Below are 19,135 nucleotides of genomic sequence, written 5' to 3' on the forward strand. Positions count from 1 at the left end.
TCGTGTCCCAGGGGTGCCGGCGAGATTGCAATCTTTTGATTTATACCAACTATTAGGAGTGGTGCGGGATAGTCTGTCTCTCGGAACGAGATCCGCTGTGATAGCGCTGGATAGTACTGATTATAGAAATGAATTTACTTCCAACTTATCTCGGAAGAAAAAGTTATATTTTCATTTATGGCCTTCATGAATTGATAACTTGATACTATCTAAGCTATAAAATCTAATATTCTGTTGTTATTCTTAGTCGCTGCTTCTGAACAGGCTTTATGGATTTGCCTTTTGCCAAAAACACTTCTTAAATTAAATTCAAAGTAAACGATATGTTTACGTTCGATTTAGTTTTGCATTATCCGCATCTCCCAGATTTTCCGGAAAACAGAATTTATGAAAAAATATATTATCTCAGGTTGGGTATTACTTGGGCTCCTAAAGGTTGCATAAAAAGCTGCGGCCGGTGGGCAGGTCCCCGAAGGCCGCTTAGCCTGGCAGGCCCGGGAAAAATAAGGTAAATCGTTCCTCATTTATATTGAACAGAAACCTTCAGCTTTGTACGCCTGGTGCGCACGATAAGTATAATAGAATTTATATTTCCAAAATATTTTTTTTACAATTTAGAACTCCCGTATGCAAAACGCATAAGTGTTTGGTAAGTATATTGACATTTTGTTTACAACCTTTTCGGTTGGAAGTGATTACGTCACCAAAGTATCTAGACATAATATTCATCATCATGACTTGAACTATCATGTATATCCCACAGCTGGGAACAGGTCGTAACTAATGATAATGAAAGGTGTCATTCGCAAGTTTTTTAAAGGTTTTAGGCCCTTTCGACATTCAGGTTTTATCACGCAGGTCTTATTTCAGACGCATTGCACGAATCATTTACGATTTTATTTAAAAATGTCCTCGTTGGCCCAATGGTTCCCATTACGGGTGCTGGTCCCGGGTTCGATTCCCGGTTGGACATATTTGGGAAATGAAATTTTCTAAATTGGTGCTTGTGAATTCTTGTGTGGTGAATTCTTTTTTTTATGATTTCAAGTGACGGGGAGGGCAAGTCGTGTGCTTGGTGGTAAGCGACACGCCTGTCTGAATATAGGTTTTTATTGGCGCCAATATTTCAAAATTGCAAAAATATATTTTGACCGCAAATTATTATTAAATGCCGATTTTCAGTCGAATTAGAGCAAATTTTTATCTGCCGCTGCATACAAGCGTTTATGAGTAATATTACGCCATTGCCATCCATACCCATTGTTAAAAATATAGAATAGGTTGAAAGTTAGTAATACATATTAATCCTTTTTATATACTGGATACAAATATATATTACAATTACAACAATTTATCATTAATAAAATGAAATCACAAATAGGAATAACAAATATTCACAAGAACTTAAACATAACTTTCATCGTGTTCACTTCCTACGAGCAGCTAATTCGCCGCAGGCAGTTAATATAGGATATATTAAGCCCCTCGTAAAAGTGGTCTTACAAAGGAAATTAAGACGTTAAGTGTGAAGGCGCAGTGAAGCATCTTCATGTGTTCCTAATAACAATATTTAATATCCGCCAACTTCACAAAGGCTTTGTTTAACTGCTGACAATAAAATGATGGTCATTTTCTTAGAGTCGTTTTGTGACTATGCATTTCCTCTTGCTTGTTGTTAAATTATATGTTAAAGTCGTTATAGCAAGTATGGGATACCGTACACATGGGCGTACTCATATATAGATTTTATACGAGTAAATTATTGTTAAAAAGATTACTTAATCAAAAACTACTCACGTATTAATGTGAGATCTAATTTTATACTGTAGAACTGTTTGCGGCTTACGTTAAACAGTAACATGAAAAGTGTAACAAAAAATCCTATATACACAGAAATAATATCTACCCTATGAAATATTTACACTATGACAAATTAGCACCTACGAGAAACTGTGACCGATTGGCCACGGAACTAACCGGCGGCATTGCGGATTGATCTTTACTCTCGCTAAAATAGAAGCTTACGACGGCGAGCGTTTACCTCTGACTGTCGTAAAGGCTAATTTTGACTCTGGGTTTCGAGGATAAATTTAATCGATTACGAAGTGGATTACTTTTAATATTGTTCGCATATTAAATTTACCATTTATAAAAGTTACGTTCACTAAAATACCAGACCAACAATAAATGGATGAAATTAGCTCCCTGTGGTAGGGTTCATATGCTAAGATAGTTGCCGGTCTTGGCTTAGTATCACTGCTTTCTTTTGCGATTACACGTTATTGAATTTTAATAGCAGTAGAACTCCTTGTGAAACAGTTCGTCCAGGAAAGTTATATCACCTAACCTACTTTTTTACCTTTGCACCCTTACCCTTCCAAACCGGAGCTCAGTAATGCTCATATTACTTCTTGGCGGCAGAAATAGGTAAGGTAGTACTTCCCTGACGAACTCTTTCACAAGGAGCTCTACTGCTCTAAAACATTTCTTCTTCCTTATGTTTGTAGAATCATTATATACTATATACACATTGTAGTTAATGCAGGAGTACTTACAGCTACTCTGCTCTCTTTGAGGTCGAGTCGCATCGCCAGTGCTTCTCTCATGAACACGTCAGGGTAATGCGAGGCGAGAAAGGCTCGTTCCAGCTCCTCTAGTTGCCAGGAATTGAAGTTAGTGCGTGACCGACGTCTCTTGCCACTGTCACCGTCGTCATCGCCTACACCACCTACAGAGAAAAAAAAGAGAAATATAGCGCTGTTTTATAAACCAAGTCAACAGACATGCAGTCAGTCAGACTATAAAATGACAATCTACAAAAATTAGTTTTCAACTCTCCAGCAATAAAGAATCAAATGAAGGTTTATATTCTCCCAACTTTAAACATTTCCAATCGGCAATCACCCACCTTTGTTGAGCCACAAGATTGAAATGAATAAGACATAATCATAAAAGACACCGGCAGCTAACAAAGTCAATTTGGACAATTCCTGAGCCGTTAAAACAAAGCCGCGACCAGGGGCTCATAAAAAAGAGATAATCTCCGACAAAGCGTCGGAACAAGTTTTTGAAAATAGAATATAATTTCTAATTTTCTCTCGGTGATTTTAATTAAAAATGGTCCCGGGAGAGAGACGGCTACATGGAGCCGAGCCCGGGGTTGGAAAGGGACAGCTATAAATTACTCGGTCTACCCTCATAGGGGCTAAATAAATTAGAAGTAATTAAGAGGAGCCCGCTTCTGTTTTTTGAATATACATATACCGGTGGTTTGTAACTTTGATGATATTGTGATTTGCTTTTAAGAACCTTTGACATTAATCATTCTATCATAATTTTAATAATTACTGCGTATCTATAACTTGTAGAGGTAATAGACGTCCAAACTACATTTTTAAGTTTTTGACGTGGCATCTAAACGAGCTTATTAACATTGCAGACTGTAAAATTTCGAATGACACTAACAATGGTTCGTTTATACGAAGTTAATTTATAGCTCAGAGCTTGTTATTGTTCCGTTATGATAGATGTGATGCGATGTCGCCTTAAGAGGAGTCGTAAATTACGTGGGTGCGAGGAGGACAGATATAGGCGTCTAATGAGGGGAGTGAAAGAGATGAGTACGGTTATTGTATTAAAACAAACGACCGCCTTGGGCCCGCAGACAACAGTTTTGGCGCGCTTTAATTTAGTCTGTTCAATGTTTTAATGCCACAAGGGAGACGCGGGGTAGTGGGACGGGGGTGAAGGGGTGGCGGGACTTACTAAGTATCTATTTGAGGGCTGTATAGGGCGGTTAATAAATTCGTACAGTTAATAATTCTACTCCGTTCTGGCTGTTTTATTATGACGGCGCTAGAGATAACAGTTGGTTGTCAAACTAAATGAAAATAAAAATGATTTTCTGTCGTAGACGGGTTACCTCATTTATAGTAGAACCACGTGCTTGGAAGCAAAACTACGCTTTGGCATAAAATGCATTTGTTGGATCGAGCTTACATTCAAATAAAATTATAGATTCAAATAAACATTTATTTACAATTATTTAAATTATCCATTTGAAAATTCACTCAAGGATGTAGAACAACAAAGCTATATCAACAATTTTATTGGTTACGAAAATATTTACTGAAACTTTACAAACTCTATACTTGCCTTGCCATTGAAAAAAACAGAAACTCAGAACAAAACTCCCGTCCACATATGTATTGTCTGTAGCCACTACATTGCAAACCAAATCAGACAATATGAGACAAAAGAAAAACCTTTAGCGCAACGTGGTGATAGTAACTACTACTGCACTATCCCGCATTCGAGGGAAGATAATATTTTTATTTTATTCATAGAGAGACTATCGCACATATCCAGTCTGATTAAATGCTCTTTTATTCAATAAATTCAATTTTATTTGCTACGCCTTTTACATTTCTATTAAGGAGTAGAAATGGGGAGTTATTATGGGTACATAGAGTTCTGTTTCAAACTAATATTGTAAATGCGAAAGTAATACTGTTTATTACGTTTTCACGCCTAAATCGCTGAACCAATGTTGATGAATTTTAGAATAGAGATAAATGGGACCTTGGAGAAGAACTTATTACAAAAATAGATCTTAAAGGGTTTCAAATAGGGGACGAAACTTTGTATGGAGGACCAATAAAACTATGAAAATTAGTATTATACAGTAAGTCACTCGGAGTATTTATTCTAGGCAGACGACGTCGCGGGCACCAGCTCGTACACAATAACATGTAAAGCATATTGAGACGCTGTTATTATTAATTAATAACAATAACGCACACATTTATAGCCCCGCACTTATAATCCTGTATCGAGGGTGCCAAGGACTGGATACAAATATAGACAACCACAAATTACACCCAAATTCACGAAAGAAATGAATGTAGGCCATGCAAATATTTCTCCCGGCCCGGGAATTGGATACGGGACCTCTGCGTTTCAGTCCAGCATGGTAACCGTTCGGCCACAGAGGCAGTTGAATTAATTTAATTGTTTACGAATACCAACTAGCGCAAGTTTGGATAAGCAAACATTTTTCGCCTGTCCTGCTATCAAAGTAATGTAATGTATCAAACCAATGAAGCAATTAGTTTAAAACTTTTCCTACCACTCTCACGGCTTATAAAGTCTAAATATTAAGAAGCGAAAATAAACTCTATTAATAGAAATATTTCTATAATAAAAAATTCTAACTCGAATTCTTTTGTATAGGTTTTTGTAAGTAGGATCGTAAAATTCCCGTCCCTGTCTTCTTGTTGCAAACAATCACGAAGTACACCAGTGTTGCCAATTGCCATCTCGTATCGAAATATAAGTCATAGGACAATTTATTTATAGCGAATATTCAGAGATGCTATCTAAATGTGCATTTTGTTGCATTGTCTTTTCCGAACTTTGGCAAAACAGTTGAATTATGAACAGTATCTTTCAACGTATGAACCAAAATATATCTCTCTATGTTTATTGTACTATCTAGTCAAAATACTATACATATTAACTGTGTACTGGTAGTAATAATAAGGTTTGACCATATTTGCAGCTAAGGATCGTTAATATGATTTTTTTTTGCATAGGTAGCAATAAATTTTAAGATCCTAGTAAAGATTATTCTTTGCATAGATTTTGTAAAGGGCAGTAAAAATATTTTTGGATTTGTTTTTTGAATATTATCAAGTACGAGTACGATAATGCCTTATATATATATATACGCAAAAAATATTGTATTTATACAGGTGTAACAAAAAGGTTGGACCATATTTTAGTTGAGGGGGTCCAACCTTTTTGTTACACCTGTACAAAATACAATATTTTTTGCGTACATATATAAGGCATTTTAGTAGACGTTCATTGTTGATTAAAATGTTAATTCTTCGATTTAAACAGCATACTACGTTTCAGTAAATATGGTACTTCAAGAAGGGCTTAAATAATTATATCGTAACACTGGTCGTAACTTGCAAATGATATCGACTCAATTACAAGAAAAGTCGTATCCAGGGCATCGCATGAAAATCGCTGCGTAATCAAAATATTGGCAGACCAACGTATTGCTTTATAATTTCATTATTCTGAGAATCAATTGATCGCCGATCGGGGGACGGACTCGGGTGTAAAGTTTTGTATATTTCCTCGTAATAAGATACCATTGTAACGACCTATTTGAAGCCAGTGAAATACGACGCTTCGTAATTTCGGCTCTACCTAAATTTTCACACCACTTAATAAGTCGGTCGACAGTCAACTGTCATTTTCCAGAAATAAATTAAATACGTAGATGGTTCTCAGCGAAAGTGTAAAGATTGGTTTATTGGAAATGAATTATTGGTGTGATTATTATTGATACCGTGGTGGTATAAGTGTGATGACTACATGTAAATTTGAGACAACAATGTCTCGGAGCCAAAACTGTATAAGGCTCGTTTTACATTAAAGTCACTTTGAATAAGTGCTTTTTGTATGGTTTTATAACACATTTTTTATGAGTTTATTACGAAAAGTTATTGAAATGTTAATTGTAACATCATTTATCAGTAACCGGTGGGTTGGCAAGCCTCTTTGAATAACAAAACCGCAGCCTGGAGGCAGGTCGGCACGAACACGAAATGCCTAGACGTGCCGTCAATTAGTCCACTCGGTCCGCTCGTCCCTATAGGTGCGTTTCATTATAAATAAACTTTGTAAAGTACAAAGTACATACTTTGTAAAGTAGGTGCGGAAATAGTATTACGAAATTTCGAAATTGGTAAATAAAAACTAGGCAATGGAGCTAAACTATACTGCTGAAGTACCACCTACTTATAAATACTTTAAACCGAGACGTACCCAAGTACACATTTATGTATAAATGTAATTTGTATAATTAATTTCCTTTTGCGAGATTTAAACGAATACAAACATAAAAACTGTATAAAAATTCCCAACATGACACTCCGTGCGTTCCTTTAGGCTGGCTGTCTCGACGCGGCCCGTGTCGGTCCCCGCCTATAATTTCGCTCGATCCCTGGAAATTAATTTCCGAAATCACTGGCAATAATAAAGTTATAATTTTGAACTCAATAGGTACATACCTGCCCGCGAGGACAGGCACGAGTGACAGGGACGGATTTGGGAAGGCCAAGCGATCAAGTTTTCTTGCACCAAAAATAATATATTTTTTAAAGGTTTTGATATTTAAACAGTTTTGTAACTGTAGGGCTCTTTGTGAAAGAGTTCGTTCAAGGCAGACTGCCATGTTACGCATAAATTACAGGCTCAAGGGGCTTGTCAACTTCAGTCTCTGGATGGCGGGTGTTGTGCAGTACCTCTCAGATCTTTTCGATATAAAGCTCTGTGCGGCACTGCAACTGTTACAGACAAGAGTATTGCTTACTAACAGGTGCACAACTTGTCCGTCATGTCACTTGGTATCGTAAAAAAAAACCTATATTACTTTTACAGTAAAGAAGGGTCGTGTGGTTATCGTATATCTATATCTGAATCAACATTTACGTTCCGCTCTTGGGTTCGAATTTATTCATAGGAGAGACTGTTAGTATCTCAAACCTGGCCCGACACAGACCGAAAGCCGCATTATGTCTTCGAATGTTGATCCTTTAGCCCGTTAACTAATCTTTAGAACTTAATATTGGCCAAAAACTTTTGTAACTTATAATTGAATCGAGTGCGCCCCTGTAAGACTGGATGAAGACATCTTGTCTCGGAAAGTGGCTCCATTAAACGCGGAGACGCGGTCGATTCTGCGAACCGAACTTGCGATGCATTATTGAATTTTGTACTGCCTTTATGTTTATCAAATTATACTTTACATTACCCTGTATTACACAGAAAGTGATAGGAGAGGAGTTGCTTCATACATATTTTGTTAATCTCCAGCAAAAGTAAGACTTTTATTACAGTTAATATTGTGACCAAAACAATTTTTTTGTTTTATGGATACAACCAAAGACAAGGCAGCTGGTATGTGACCTATGCACGGATCTAAATTTTTTATTATCAATTTGCAAAAAAGAAAAATTGTATATGCACTGTTAGCTATATTTAGGTGTAATATTATAGATAATTTCGTATTGAAAAAGTTAGTTAATGTTTTTTCCAGGATGCAGATACTTAATCTCAATATTTAGGGTCCTAACTAACAACCAGTGCTGGGAACGCATTGCGTTTTCCAACAAATGCAGAATTAGTGACCCTTTTGTTACCGCGACTGGTAACACAAATTATTTTTGTCCTTGTTTATGTGAAGTGTTTGTTTAAATTTAATTCTATATTCCTTTTTTTATTTTTTTGTGTTTTTTTGGTTTTCTTTTGTTTTCGTTTCGTATTTTTTTATTTATGTTTTATTCTTGAATGTTTTGATTGTTTTTTGTGTCCTTTTAATTTTTTTTGTGGTAAACGAATAAATTGGTTTTCTTTCCTTCTATATACTTTCTGTCTAATCAGTAGCTTTTCTCGCAAAGCTCGTTAGGTCCCTCTGCAACCTATTCTACTAATAGACTTTTCTATTTCAGATTATCAGTGAGCAAAACCAATGGCTCAGAATAGCGTTCTAAGCTCAATAATTGCTATCTACCGAGCGGCGGGTTATTAGCGTATCGGCATTATTAGTAATATACATATCATTTCAGCCTCATTAGAGCAACAATTACCCACATATACAGCATTTTACTGCGCGCTTACAAACTCTGTGGTTTACTATAGACTGTTAAGGTAAACGATGGCTTAATATCTCCTTTATATAGACATAATGTTTACATAAATACCGTATTGGAAAAATGTAATTATAGTCTTTTGTTAGCTATTGCATTTATTGATCATCCATAGTTTGTTGGAAACGCCAATATTGTTTAGAATTCATAATTCTTGGTATCTTTGAAGTAAATTTCAGTTCAAAACTTGAACTAAAATTATAAAATTATTAAAAAAAAATTTAAGGTATTGAAGTACGATTTAGAAAGAGTTCGGTTAGAGAAGTACCTTGTATATTTCTGTCGCCAAGCAGTAATGTAAGCATTAGGTACTGTGTTCCGGTTCTGAAGGTTAAGGGTGCTGGTGAAATTACAGGCACATGGGACTTGTCAACTTATGTCTCAGGATTACAAGCGCAGTAGCAGTGCACCTCAGATGCTTACGATTTAAAGCTCTGAGTGTCACTGCAATTGTTATGGACAGGTGTATCGCTTGCCACCAGGCGCACGACTTTTTCGCCCCATCACGTATTATCATATAAAAACAGGAATTTATTTTGAAAGTAAGAAATTAGTAAGTAAGTTCAAAGTCTGTATTTTAACTAAATGGTTGTTGGTATTGCAGCCGTAACCCGATCGACTGATAAAATCCGCTCAAACAAGCCCTATTTTTAACATAACGCCAACAAAAAATATGAATAGAATACGCCTATTTTTCATATAAATCCTTGACGTGTAATATTTTGTGCGGCCCATCTCAGTTCGGGATCGAATCGCCCGCGGCCGCGCTCCGCATTGGAAGATTGAAACATGATAAATCGGTACTACTATACCTCCACATTATTATACTATACCGATCATTTTAACGGCAATTTTATGCCCGTGAAAATAAGGTGTAATAAAATTTTAATATTCTACGAAAACAATATTGATTGGTCTGCCCTTGAAAGACACATGATGAAAGGTAAATGTTATGTTTCGGATATTGCGCCTTTTGTATAAGGTCAAGATGATTAAGAAAATAGTTTCATTGTCGAATCGTATGGACATAATTTTTGTTATAACCGATTCCCGAAGTAGGTATTGATTAAATTGTATTATTTAAAATACATTATATATTTCAGAGCGCACAGATAGCATTATGTTTAAAAAACTTTTTCTTATAATCTCAAGAGACGGGACGAACAAGTCGTATTGTGCCACCACAACACGACTTGCGGCACGTTTGTCCATGACAGTTGCAGTGCCATTCAGAGCTTTAAATCACAAAGATTTGACGGGACGCCACTGCACCCGTCACCTTGAGACTTAAGTTGACAAGTCCCTTGTGCCTTACCCTTCAAAACTGAAAAGCAGTAATGCTTGATTACTACTTGGCGGCAGAAATAGGTGAAGCGGCAGTATTTCCCCGGATTAAGTTTTTTCTATACATATAGGTATTACTATTTTATAAGGACTCTGCAGTGATGACGCCAATAATGCCAATCAAGAATCAATTATTAGAAATTTAAATCCTAAAACCATATCGCAACATAGCGAGGGTGACAAGCCTAATAATTTCTTAATAATATGTACTCCTCAATCGATTTTTGATGTATAACAATCAGTTGGTCTTTTCTTACGAGAGTGAGCGATTCGGCCAATATTATTATAAGGACAGTATGCGATACGTGCTACTTTGTAAGCGAATACTCCATTTTTTAAATATAAATTAATGAATTATAATTACACTGTTATTTCTAATGTAAATTTAATTTAATTTAATTCTTAATTATTTACTTCATTAAAAATAATAATTTAACGTTAGTAAAACTCAATTTAATTGTTATGTAATGTAACAAGTATAGTAAAATTTATTAATGGGTGTATAACTAAATAAAGAAACATCTTCATTTTTTATCTCTACAATGACAATAACTTGCAATATACCGTAAACATTGTCACCGTCATTGGAAGTGGCTGTTTACCGATTTAAGAGGCAATTGTGTTACCTATTATTTACTAAGTGTATACTGCTTGTGAGACCAGTCAATCATGGAAGTTTCGACCTTATGGCAAGCACGATAAGAGTTATGCCAACTAACATAAACATTTTAATATAAAATGTAAGTGGTGTTGTTAGAGTCGCCAGTTTGCACTTTGTAATATAAAACGGCACATATTCATAACTTGGTACTCGTATTTATAATTATTAGGGTTGTTTTAGCATTTACTTATGCTACGGTGGCTACGGAAATTAGGTTATACAATCAAGGATGGTTATAAAGAGCATTCAAAAAAAAGACGTAAAATGTAACGTTAACACAGAACTTAAATTCGTTGTAAAGTAAAAAAGTCAATTAGAATTCCTACAGCCATCTATATTAGAAAATGACAAACTTATGAAGTTTCATACAGTCACATAATTCCACTTTTGATATCATATGAAGTTTGAAAACCTAAATGAAAAGTTTACTGGAAAAGTACTGGCACTTTATCTATTTCTGCCGCAAAACGGTAATGTGAACCTTATTATGTTCCAATTTTGAAGGTGCTGGTGAAATTACAGCCACATTGAACTTACCAACTTATGTCTCAGGGTGACGGCGCAGTGGCAATGCCCCTCAAATCTGTGCGATTTAAAGCTCTGAGTGGCACTGCGACTGCTATGGACAGGCGTGTTGCTTACCATCAGAAGCACGACTTGTTCGTCCCATTACTTGATATTATAAAAAAATTAAGAATAGGTTGTACGGTTTTATGCTAAAGCCGGTAAAACTTTACAAAAATGACTTATAAATACACCAAAATTAAACATCAAAATTAGCTTGAAATGTCACAACTTTAATGGTGCAATACAAGTTACATACCAATGATCACTAAAAAGTGACGGAGCTTCCCCCATGACTGATTTTAACTATTAATATGTCTGGTGTTAGTAGAGATATTGAAAAACAAATTTCGGGTTCATACTTGACACACTCGAATGAGTTGATTCGACAGTAAAAACATTGAATCATTTTTTTAATCTTACTTTGTTGAGTAGATAGCAAGGTTGATATCTGATAAATGTATTTATTCAAAAAAGCTTATTATACCAATTTGCTCAGTTTAAATTAATAAATTTTGAAATTATCAGTTAAATATAAAAGGTATATTTATCTCTTTTTAACAATGTTGATGGTTTGGTTGAATCGCTTATAATTACCATATGAAGGTATCATATTTTAAAAAAATGTGTCTATCAGCTTGCGCCGTTTAGTTAAGAATTATTCATTATTTTCTTTGCACATTTGCACCTATTTTAGAACAATAAGAAACAAATGAAATGTCTATAAATATTATAATGCCACATACTAACTAATTAATATTAATTAGGTTGTAGATATTTGTTGTAGAGAACTAACAATAGTAATTCAAAGGGGATGGTTCCCCAAGGATCCGTCCCCTGGCCCATAATCGACGCGTACACTCTACCGCAAATAAATCTTGTTTGATATCGATGAATTCGTAAACTGTTTGTAAATACAACAATTGATCAGTGTTAACTTTGTTTGATGTTCAATTGAGAGTGATATATTTGAAAACTTGGTATTTCATTAATATGTTGATGTTATTATTATTTTCAATAGTTTACATGGTATAAGAGGCCTTCAAATTAGACGCTTACTTTTTCATACAATATTTATAAGCGTAGCTGTAGCGCCACAATCGCGCCACGCGCGCACGTCTTTGCCTAACTAGATATTATATGAAAATTAGTAGTGGCGCGGCAGACTATGTAATAGACTCTTAGTGGAGTTGGACTGGACATTTGGTTAGACGTAGTGATGGCTGCTGGAGTAGTGGGGGCCAAGACAGGCTGAAGAAATGGGGGTAATCCAATCGCACGCTGAGACGACGATATAGAGAAAGCTTAACCAAAGAGCATGCACAAAAGAACTCATTTGTGATGATGAGTCGAAAGATGTGTATCAGAATCGCAGCATGTGTAAGGCTGTTATCTCTACCTGCCCTGATGGGAAAAGAGCGTGAAGTATAGGTATGAATGTAAAATTCACAGCAGCGCAATTTACTATAAAAGGTTTTATAAATTTGTAATAATGTTACATTTTTTGTATCTATTAATTTATAATAATTTCTTGGAAATTTTAAAATTGCAATTTTCTAACAGGATTCATGTACTATCAATGTGATAGTTTTAAAATCAATTTTGCACAAGTTGTAATTTTTGTTTTTTATAATAATAAGTGACGGGACGAACAAGTCGTGCGCCTGATGGTAAGCTACGCGCCTTTCAATAACGGTGGCGGTGCCACTCAGAGCTTTAAATCATAAAGATCTGTGTTACAAGTACCATCTACCTGTAATTTCACCAGCACCCCTTCAAAACTGGAACACAGTAATGCTGAAAATAAATAAAATAAAATAGGTAAGGTGAATGCAGCAATAATGAATAAATATATAATTATAACATTTTTACGAAAAGTGTACATAAGAATGGGTTGTACGGCTTTGTGCCAAAGACGTTAAAACTGTACAAAAATAGGGTATAAAAGAACATCAAAACTACTTTAGTAGTGCTATACAAGCTATATACCCATAATCGTTTTGATAATAACTATAATTTTTTTATTAAATAAAATCGACCACAGAAGTTTATGGACTTACATCTATTTGCAAAATTTTCATTTAAAAAAATAAGAAATCGAAAAAATCTATCCTAATTTGTCACCCTTAGTGGTGGAATATTTGTGTTTATAAATGTCGGAGCAATCGCGTAACATCGAATTGAGAACCTTTTCTTTAAAGTCAGTTAAAAATTAATAAGTATAATTTGTACGCTTATTCTTTTACTAATCGAAACTAACAAAATTAATTTATTGTAATGATTAAGTTCATAAGAACTGAGCACTGAAATATTGTTTTTGTAACTGTCGTGGGCAACCATGAGTTACTTGAAGCATAAAAGGCTTCAGAACAAAAACTCAGTGCAATAATTGCACAACTTGCAGAGTGACTCGCCTCGCACATTAATTATGTAAGCAAACACAACACGTTTTTGTACCACCTAATTGTTTTTAATAAGTTCGTTGCGTTGTTACCTCATCACGAATAATTGTCTAGGCAAATCAACCAAAATGTCACCCCAAAATTGCTTGTAAGTAGGTAAAGCAACATTGTGCGTTCATAATATTTACCCAGAGTGTTTATCTTAGTGGACAATTATTATAATTTTACCGAATTTCTGAGATCCTACGTTTTTTTGAAGGTTGTTTTTCGATAGAGTAATTTAAAACTTGATATTCTTGGATAAACTCAAATTGGACAAAAAAATCAAACCAATTGATGATTGGTGATAAATTTTTCACCGATTTTGTTTTCCCGTAGGTACTTAGAATATATCGTCAATATTGAATTAAAGGTGGACACAATTCGTATTCTAATTTTTTTTTACATCAAATGTACTTTTTGTTATGATTGAACTGCCTCCGTGGCCGAACGGTTACCATGCCGGATTGCCACCCAGAGGTCCCAGGTTCGATTCCCGGGTCGGGAGAAATATTTGTATGGCCTACATTTATTTCTCTCGTAAGTTTGGGTGTAATTTGTGGTTGTCTATGCGTGTGTCCATGGCACCCGCGACATAGGGTTTCCCTAGTGCGGGGCCATGTCGAGTGTGTGCGTTATTATTATTAATATTAATTATTATATTATACCTAGTGACGCGACGATAAGTCATACGCCTGGTGGTAACCGACACGCCTGACCATAAAAGTTGCAGTGTCATTGAAAGCTTTGAATCGCAAAAATCTTAGGGGTTCCGCCACTACATCGTAACCCTGAGACATCAGCTGAGAAGTATCATGTGTCTGTATTTAAAACAAAAAATTTAAAACTTACAATTACTGACTACTATTATATAATAAAATATATCGAAACAATGATAAGGCAAATCATAGCAGCTGTAACAAGCAACGTGGCAGATTTGCTTTGAGTTATCACCCCCGAGAGAGATGTCCCGTGCATTTCAAGTAGACTTATGTATGAACGACCACGCGACGTGATATATACTAGCAGTATAATCAGGTCCTATTAAACCAAGGTTTTCTATAGTTACTAAAGGTGCCATGTATCTTACATTGGAAACATATAACGGATGTTGTGGCTTTGTAAATATGCAGCGTTGAAACTAAATAAAATTGTACTTATCATGAAATTGTTTGTCAGTATACCTATGCAACCACATAAAAATGGGCATTTCTCCAAAGCCGCAATTTTCTGTGTCCATGCACTAAATTCTGCTTGTTTATCAAAACAAAAAATATAATGTAGAATATAGGTCGAAAGCTAACTGGAGAGCACAAAATCTTCCCAATAAACCTTTTGGACCTAATGGAAATATCCGAAATATCTAAAACCTGATAACGGTGACGTGTCTCGAATGCAGAATCCAACATAAAGTGTCATTTGTCTTAAAATTGAAACGATCGATCAGTTCACGTATAATAAATTAGAGTTATAATATAAAGATAGTACTTATAATCTGAATTTCACAATAAACCAAACAATAGTTTTATCACAATACCAAGATTGGTGCGTGTCCCAGGCTCAGGCGGGAATTCGGTGGTCGTTACTAATCACATCTACTACTACACATCACAAGTGAAGCATTTTATTTAGAAGCTTAGCAATTCGTTCTTATTATTCATCCCTCACGCCTCTGCGGCTGCAGAGAACAGGTGAATGATTTGTTGCCGATTTTAGCACTTTTTGCATGTAAATATCTATTTTGGTGGATTTGGTCCAGGTTGATATTTGAATTCGGTATATACGATACCTATTTCAAAAACAAAATTTTATGGTTGTATCTAATATTTTTTATAATATGTGTAACAACTAGAATATAATAACAATATATTGGTTTTACAAGTATTGTCGTTTACGAGTAATAAAAAAAAAAATATTTACTGAATCCCGTGGCCTTGGCTTCGGTGGATTTTATGCCACCGAAGTCAGAAAAGCTTCCATTGAAGCCGTATTTTCTTTGAAAAGCAAGAATTTTATACGTAATATTATTGATTTTCACAATTTTATATTACTACTTGCTTCCCACTGAAAATGAATAAGGAAAATCAAAACAGAAAAGAAAAATTGTAAATCAAGAAGATGAAGGAACGTGCTAGTAAAACAAAGATAAAAAGCGAACCAATTACTTAGAGGTATGCGAAGAAAAAGCGGAAGGAAAGATTTTGAAGTTGCGTGAATTACCTCGTCGTGTATGAAAAGTAATGAAATGTATTAGTCGCACAAGTTCCAAAAAATTGATTGCTTTTGTAACTACGGATGGCGTTCTAATTTTTTTTTAAATACTTTGTGTGATTGAAAAAAGGTTAAACTGCCAAACCTTGAAACTGATTTGACAATTAATAATCATAAGGCGAAATGTGTTTGCGTTGTTCTGGTCATTTTATAAATAAATTTTAGTTTTGAAAGCTTCATTTAATAGTTGCCATATTAGTAAATGTTTATGTAGATTAGTGAGTGTTTCTATTGCCCATAATATTTCATACAAAAATTGTGCCTTTTGTTGAATTATTCTGATTTCGGCGGTAGCTGAATTCGGTGGATCAAATATGTCATTAACTACTTAGAATCTAGTTGCCCAATTAACGGAATCTTATGTAAGTTTGAGTTCTTTTTCCTTCTCGCTCAACGTTTTTCCTGAAATTAAGAAAAAAAAATTCGACCACCGAATTCAGACTACTTAGCTCTTCTAGGAGAAATGCCCAAATATTTATTTTTTAGCAAGAACCTCAAGGACCCGTTGACTTAGGTCAATTTAAGAACCCTTTTAAATGCAATAAAAACACATCTTACGGTGCCTTCAAATAGACGCTTCACTCGACGACTCGTTCATTCATAGACTCTTGCAGAAGCGCTACACGTGGCGAGACTGTGGCGCGACAGGTGAGCGTGTGTTTTTAGTTCATTAATTGTGACTGTAAAAGTGGCGCGCGCGTATCACGACTGTGGCGCTGCAACAACGCTTCTAAATATTGTATGAAATTAATATAGGCGCGGCTGCAGCGCCACAGTGGTGCCACTGCAGCGCTTCTACAAGCGTCTAATTTGAAAGCGCCCTAATTTAAGGCATCAAATTTAAATATGAATACGAATTTAATTATTTATTTGCGCCCTTTTTTAAGAATAACATTGAATATTTGTAGTGTAAATCTTAAAGATAATAAGGATTTAGGGACTAATTCATACAATTATCGTGTGCTAACTGCATTTACATAAAGCAAATCTAAGCAAGCTACAAAACGGAGAGATTTTGAGTTGTATCTCCCGCGAGGGTCGTCTCGTGATTTAAATACATCTTACTGTATATATACATAGGACAACAATGTTCAATGGGGTACTGAAACATTTTCAAAAGTAAGGAGCGAGCAGCTAAAGTGCTATTGGTGAGATGAGTTAGGTATGACCAATGGGAAGAATACAACATGGGTCGGATCCTGTTTGCAAACAAAAAAATAGTACCCTTGTTAAAAAGAGCCCGATGTCGTATGTCAAAAGTGCTTTCATGTAGCTAATATTATCAGTAAAATAATACCAACTACATGAAGAATACACTCTCCTACTTAAACAAAAAAAGTTATCAAATAATTTTGTTCGCAGAATCTTTAAACATCTGTCCTGAAAAGTTTTCATTTTGCAGACATCGCCTTATTATTACTATTACACAAAGTATGCGATATGTACTCGTAAAGCGAAAATAGTAATGCATATTAATTAATATATTATTTCAGTGCAACATAATTGGGTACAAAAAACAGTTACGGTTGACTGAAAAAAAGTTCCTAATTATGTTCATAAATTTTGTGAAACATATTTCTAAGAAGTAATAACATTGTGTATTAAACTCAAAGAGTAATACTACGAAGTTATTGCACAGTTTGATAGATAGAACGTGTCAATAATTGAGTTAAACTAATCATTAAATCATTAACTAATGTTAATGAAATCGTTAATGAAGTACGGTTGCAATGTGACATGTGGACGTAATGTATTGTGGAGCAGTTACTACTCACTGGGGAACGATGAATCAGTCGCCGTACTCGAGTTTACGCACGCAGATTAATGGTAAGAGGGACTTTGGTTAACTGTTTTGAGACCCTACGTAATGCTTTTTTCCCTATCCTATGCACTGTCCCATAACCGGGCAAAAGTTCCTTTTTTTTGCCACTTCCTACTGTTTTAGGTTTTTCTTATCTTATTTGTCCGAAGTGAAAAGCATAAATATAGTTGATGTATTTGAGGCTAGAAAGTTGTGGTAGGATAGAGCAAGGTGGCGTACCGTGGTCTCTGCCTACCCTGGGGGACAAGGGCGTGAGCATTATGTACCTATGTAATGTATTTCCCTCGTTTGTTTTGTCTCCAATACTTTAACCATTCTCGGTTTCTTCTTTTATCTTAGTAATAATAATATATTAGTAATAAAATAATGCAATCAAATTTATGTAATCTAGTAAAATTCAACAATCAAGTAAAACTGCAATCAGTTTTAAGTAGCAGTAGAGCTCCTAAAGAGTTCGTCCAGGGTAGTACTGCCACCTTACCTATTTTTACCGCCAAGCAGTAATATCAGTACTTAGAATAATAACGTATAGAATGATAGTTTCATATCAAACGAACTGTCACAAGTGAGGCAAAAATTAAATTCATGTAGGCTAGTTTTAGTAGTAGGTTAATTATCGGTTTTCGTGAATATTTATATAAAAATACATGTTGAAACGCGTTACTTCCTAGTGGAATCTGATGTTAGTATCTATTTTATGTTTGTCTGACGTATTTTTACAATCATTTACCGCACATTTCGTCATTTTTAGCTAAGTTCGCGGTGCAAGTTGACCTTGAGCACTGAAGGCCCGCCCGCTCGTGTAGGCCCTTTGGGCGCGCTTCAATTTGCCTCACTTAGCGTGTGCGGACTAAGTTTCTTTGCGTTATTAGTCTAAGTATCAGTATTACTGCATTCCGGTTTTGAAGGGTAAGAGTGCTGGTGAAATTACAGGCACATGGGACTTGTCAACTTATGTCTCAGGGTGACGGGCGCAGCGGCAGTGCTCCTCAAATCTTTGCGATTTAAAGCTCTGAGTGGCACTGCAACTGTTATGGACAGGCGTGTAGTTTACTATTAGTCATTGTCACAGAAATAAATCTTAAAAGGGTGAAATAGCGGATGATAGTTTGTATGAATGAGTACAGAGTACAAAACACCGACCTCAAAAGTTCGTGGAACTTCATCTATTTGCCAAGTTTTATTGAAATCGATTACCGGAAAGTGCGTGAAACCGGATTCATTCCCGAGTTTGTCACTCTTAAAAGTGGAATATTTTCTTCAAATTTAAATGGGACCGCCACAGAGGTACCCTCTTTCTAAAAAA

The 19,135-nt window shown here is 35.3% G+C and overlaps 1 protein-coding gene across 1 annotated transcript in view; it reads right to left on the reverse strand.

The window, feature by feature from the left end:
* The window catches only part of LOC113228418 (homeobox protein unc-4-like), a 54,292-nt gene that overhangs the window by 14,547 nt on the left and 20,610 nt on the right, over positions 1-19,135 (reverse strand). The window contains exon 2 of the mRNA XM_026461716.1: positions 2,556-2,728. Within this exon, the coding sequence (XP_026317501.1) occupies positions 2,556-2,728 (173 nt within the window). The remainder of the gene's footprint in view (positions 1-2,555; positions 2,729-19,135) is intronic.

The sequence above is a fragment of the Hyposmocoma kahamanoa genome, unplaced genomic scaffold (genome assembly GCF_003589595.1).
Source record: "Hyposmocoma kahamanoa isolate Upper Pololo Valley unplaced genomic scaffold, ASM358959v1 232, whole genome shotgun sequence".
NCBI lineage: Eukaryota > Metazoa > Arthropoda > Insecta > Lepidoptera > Cosmopterigidae > Hyposmocoma > Hyposmocoma kahamanoa.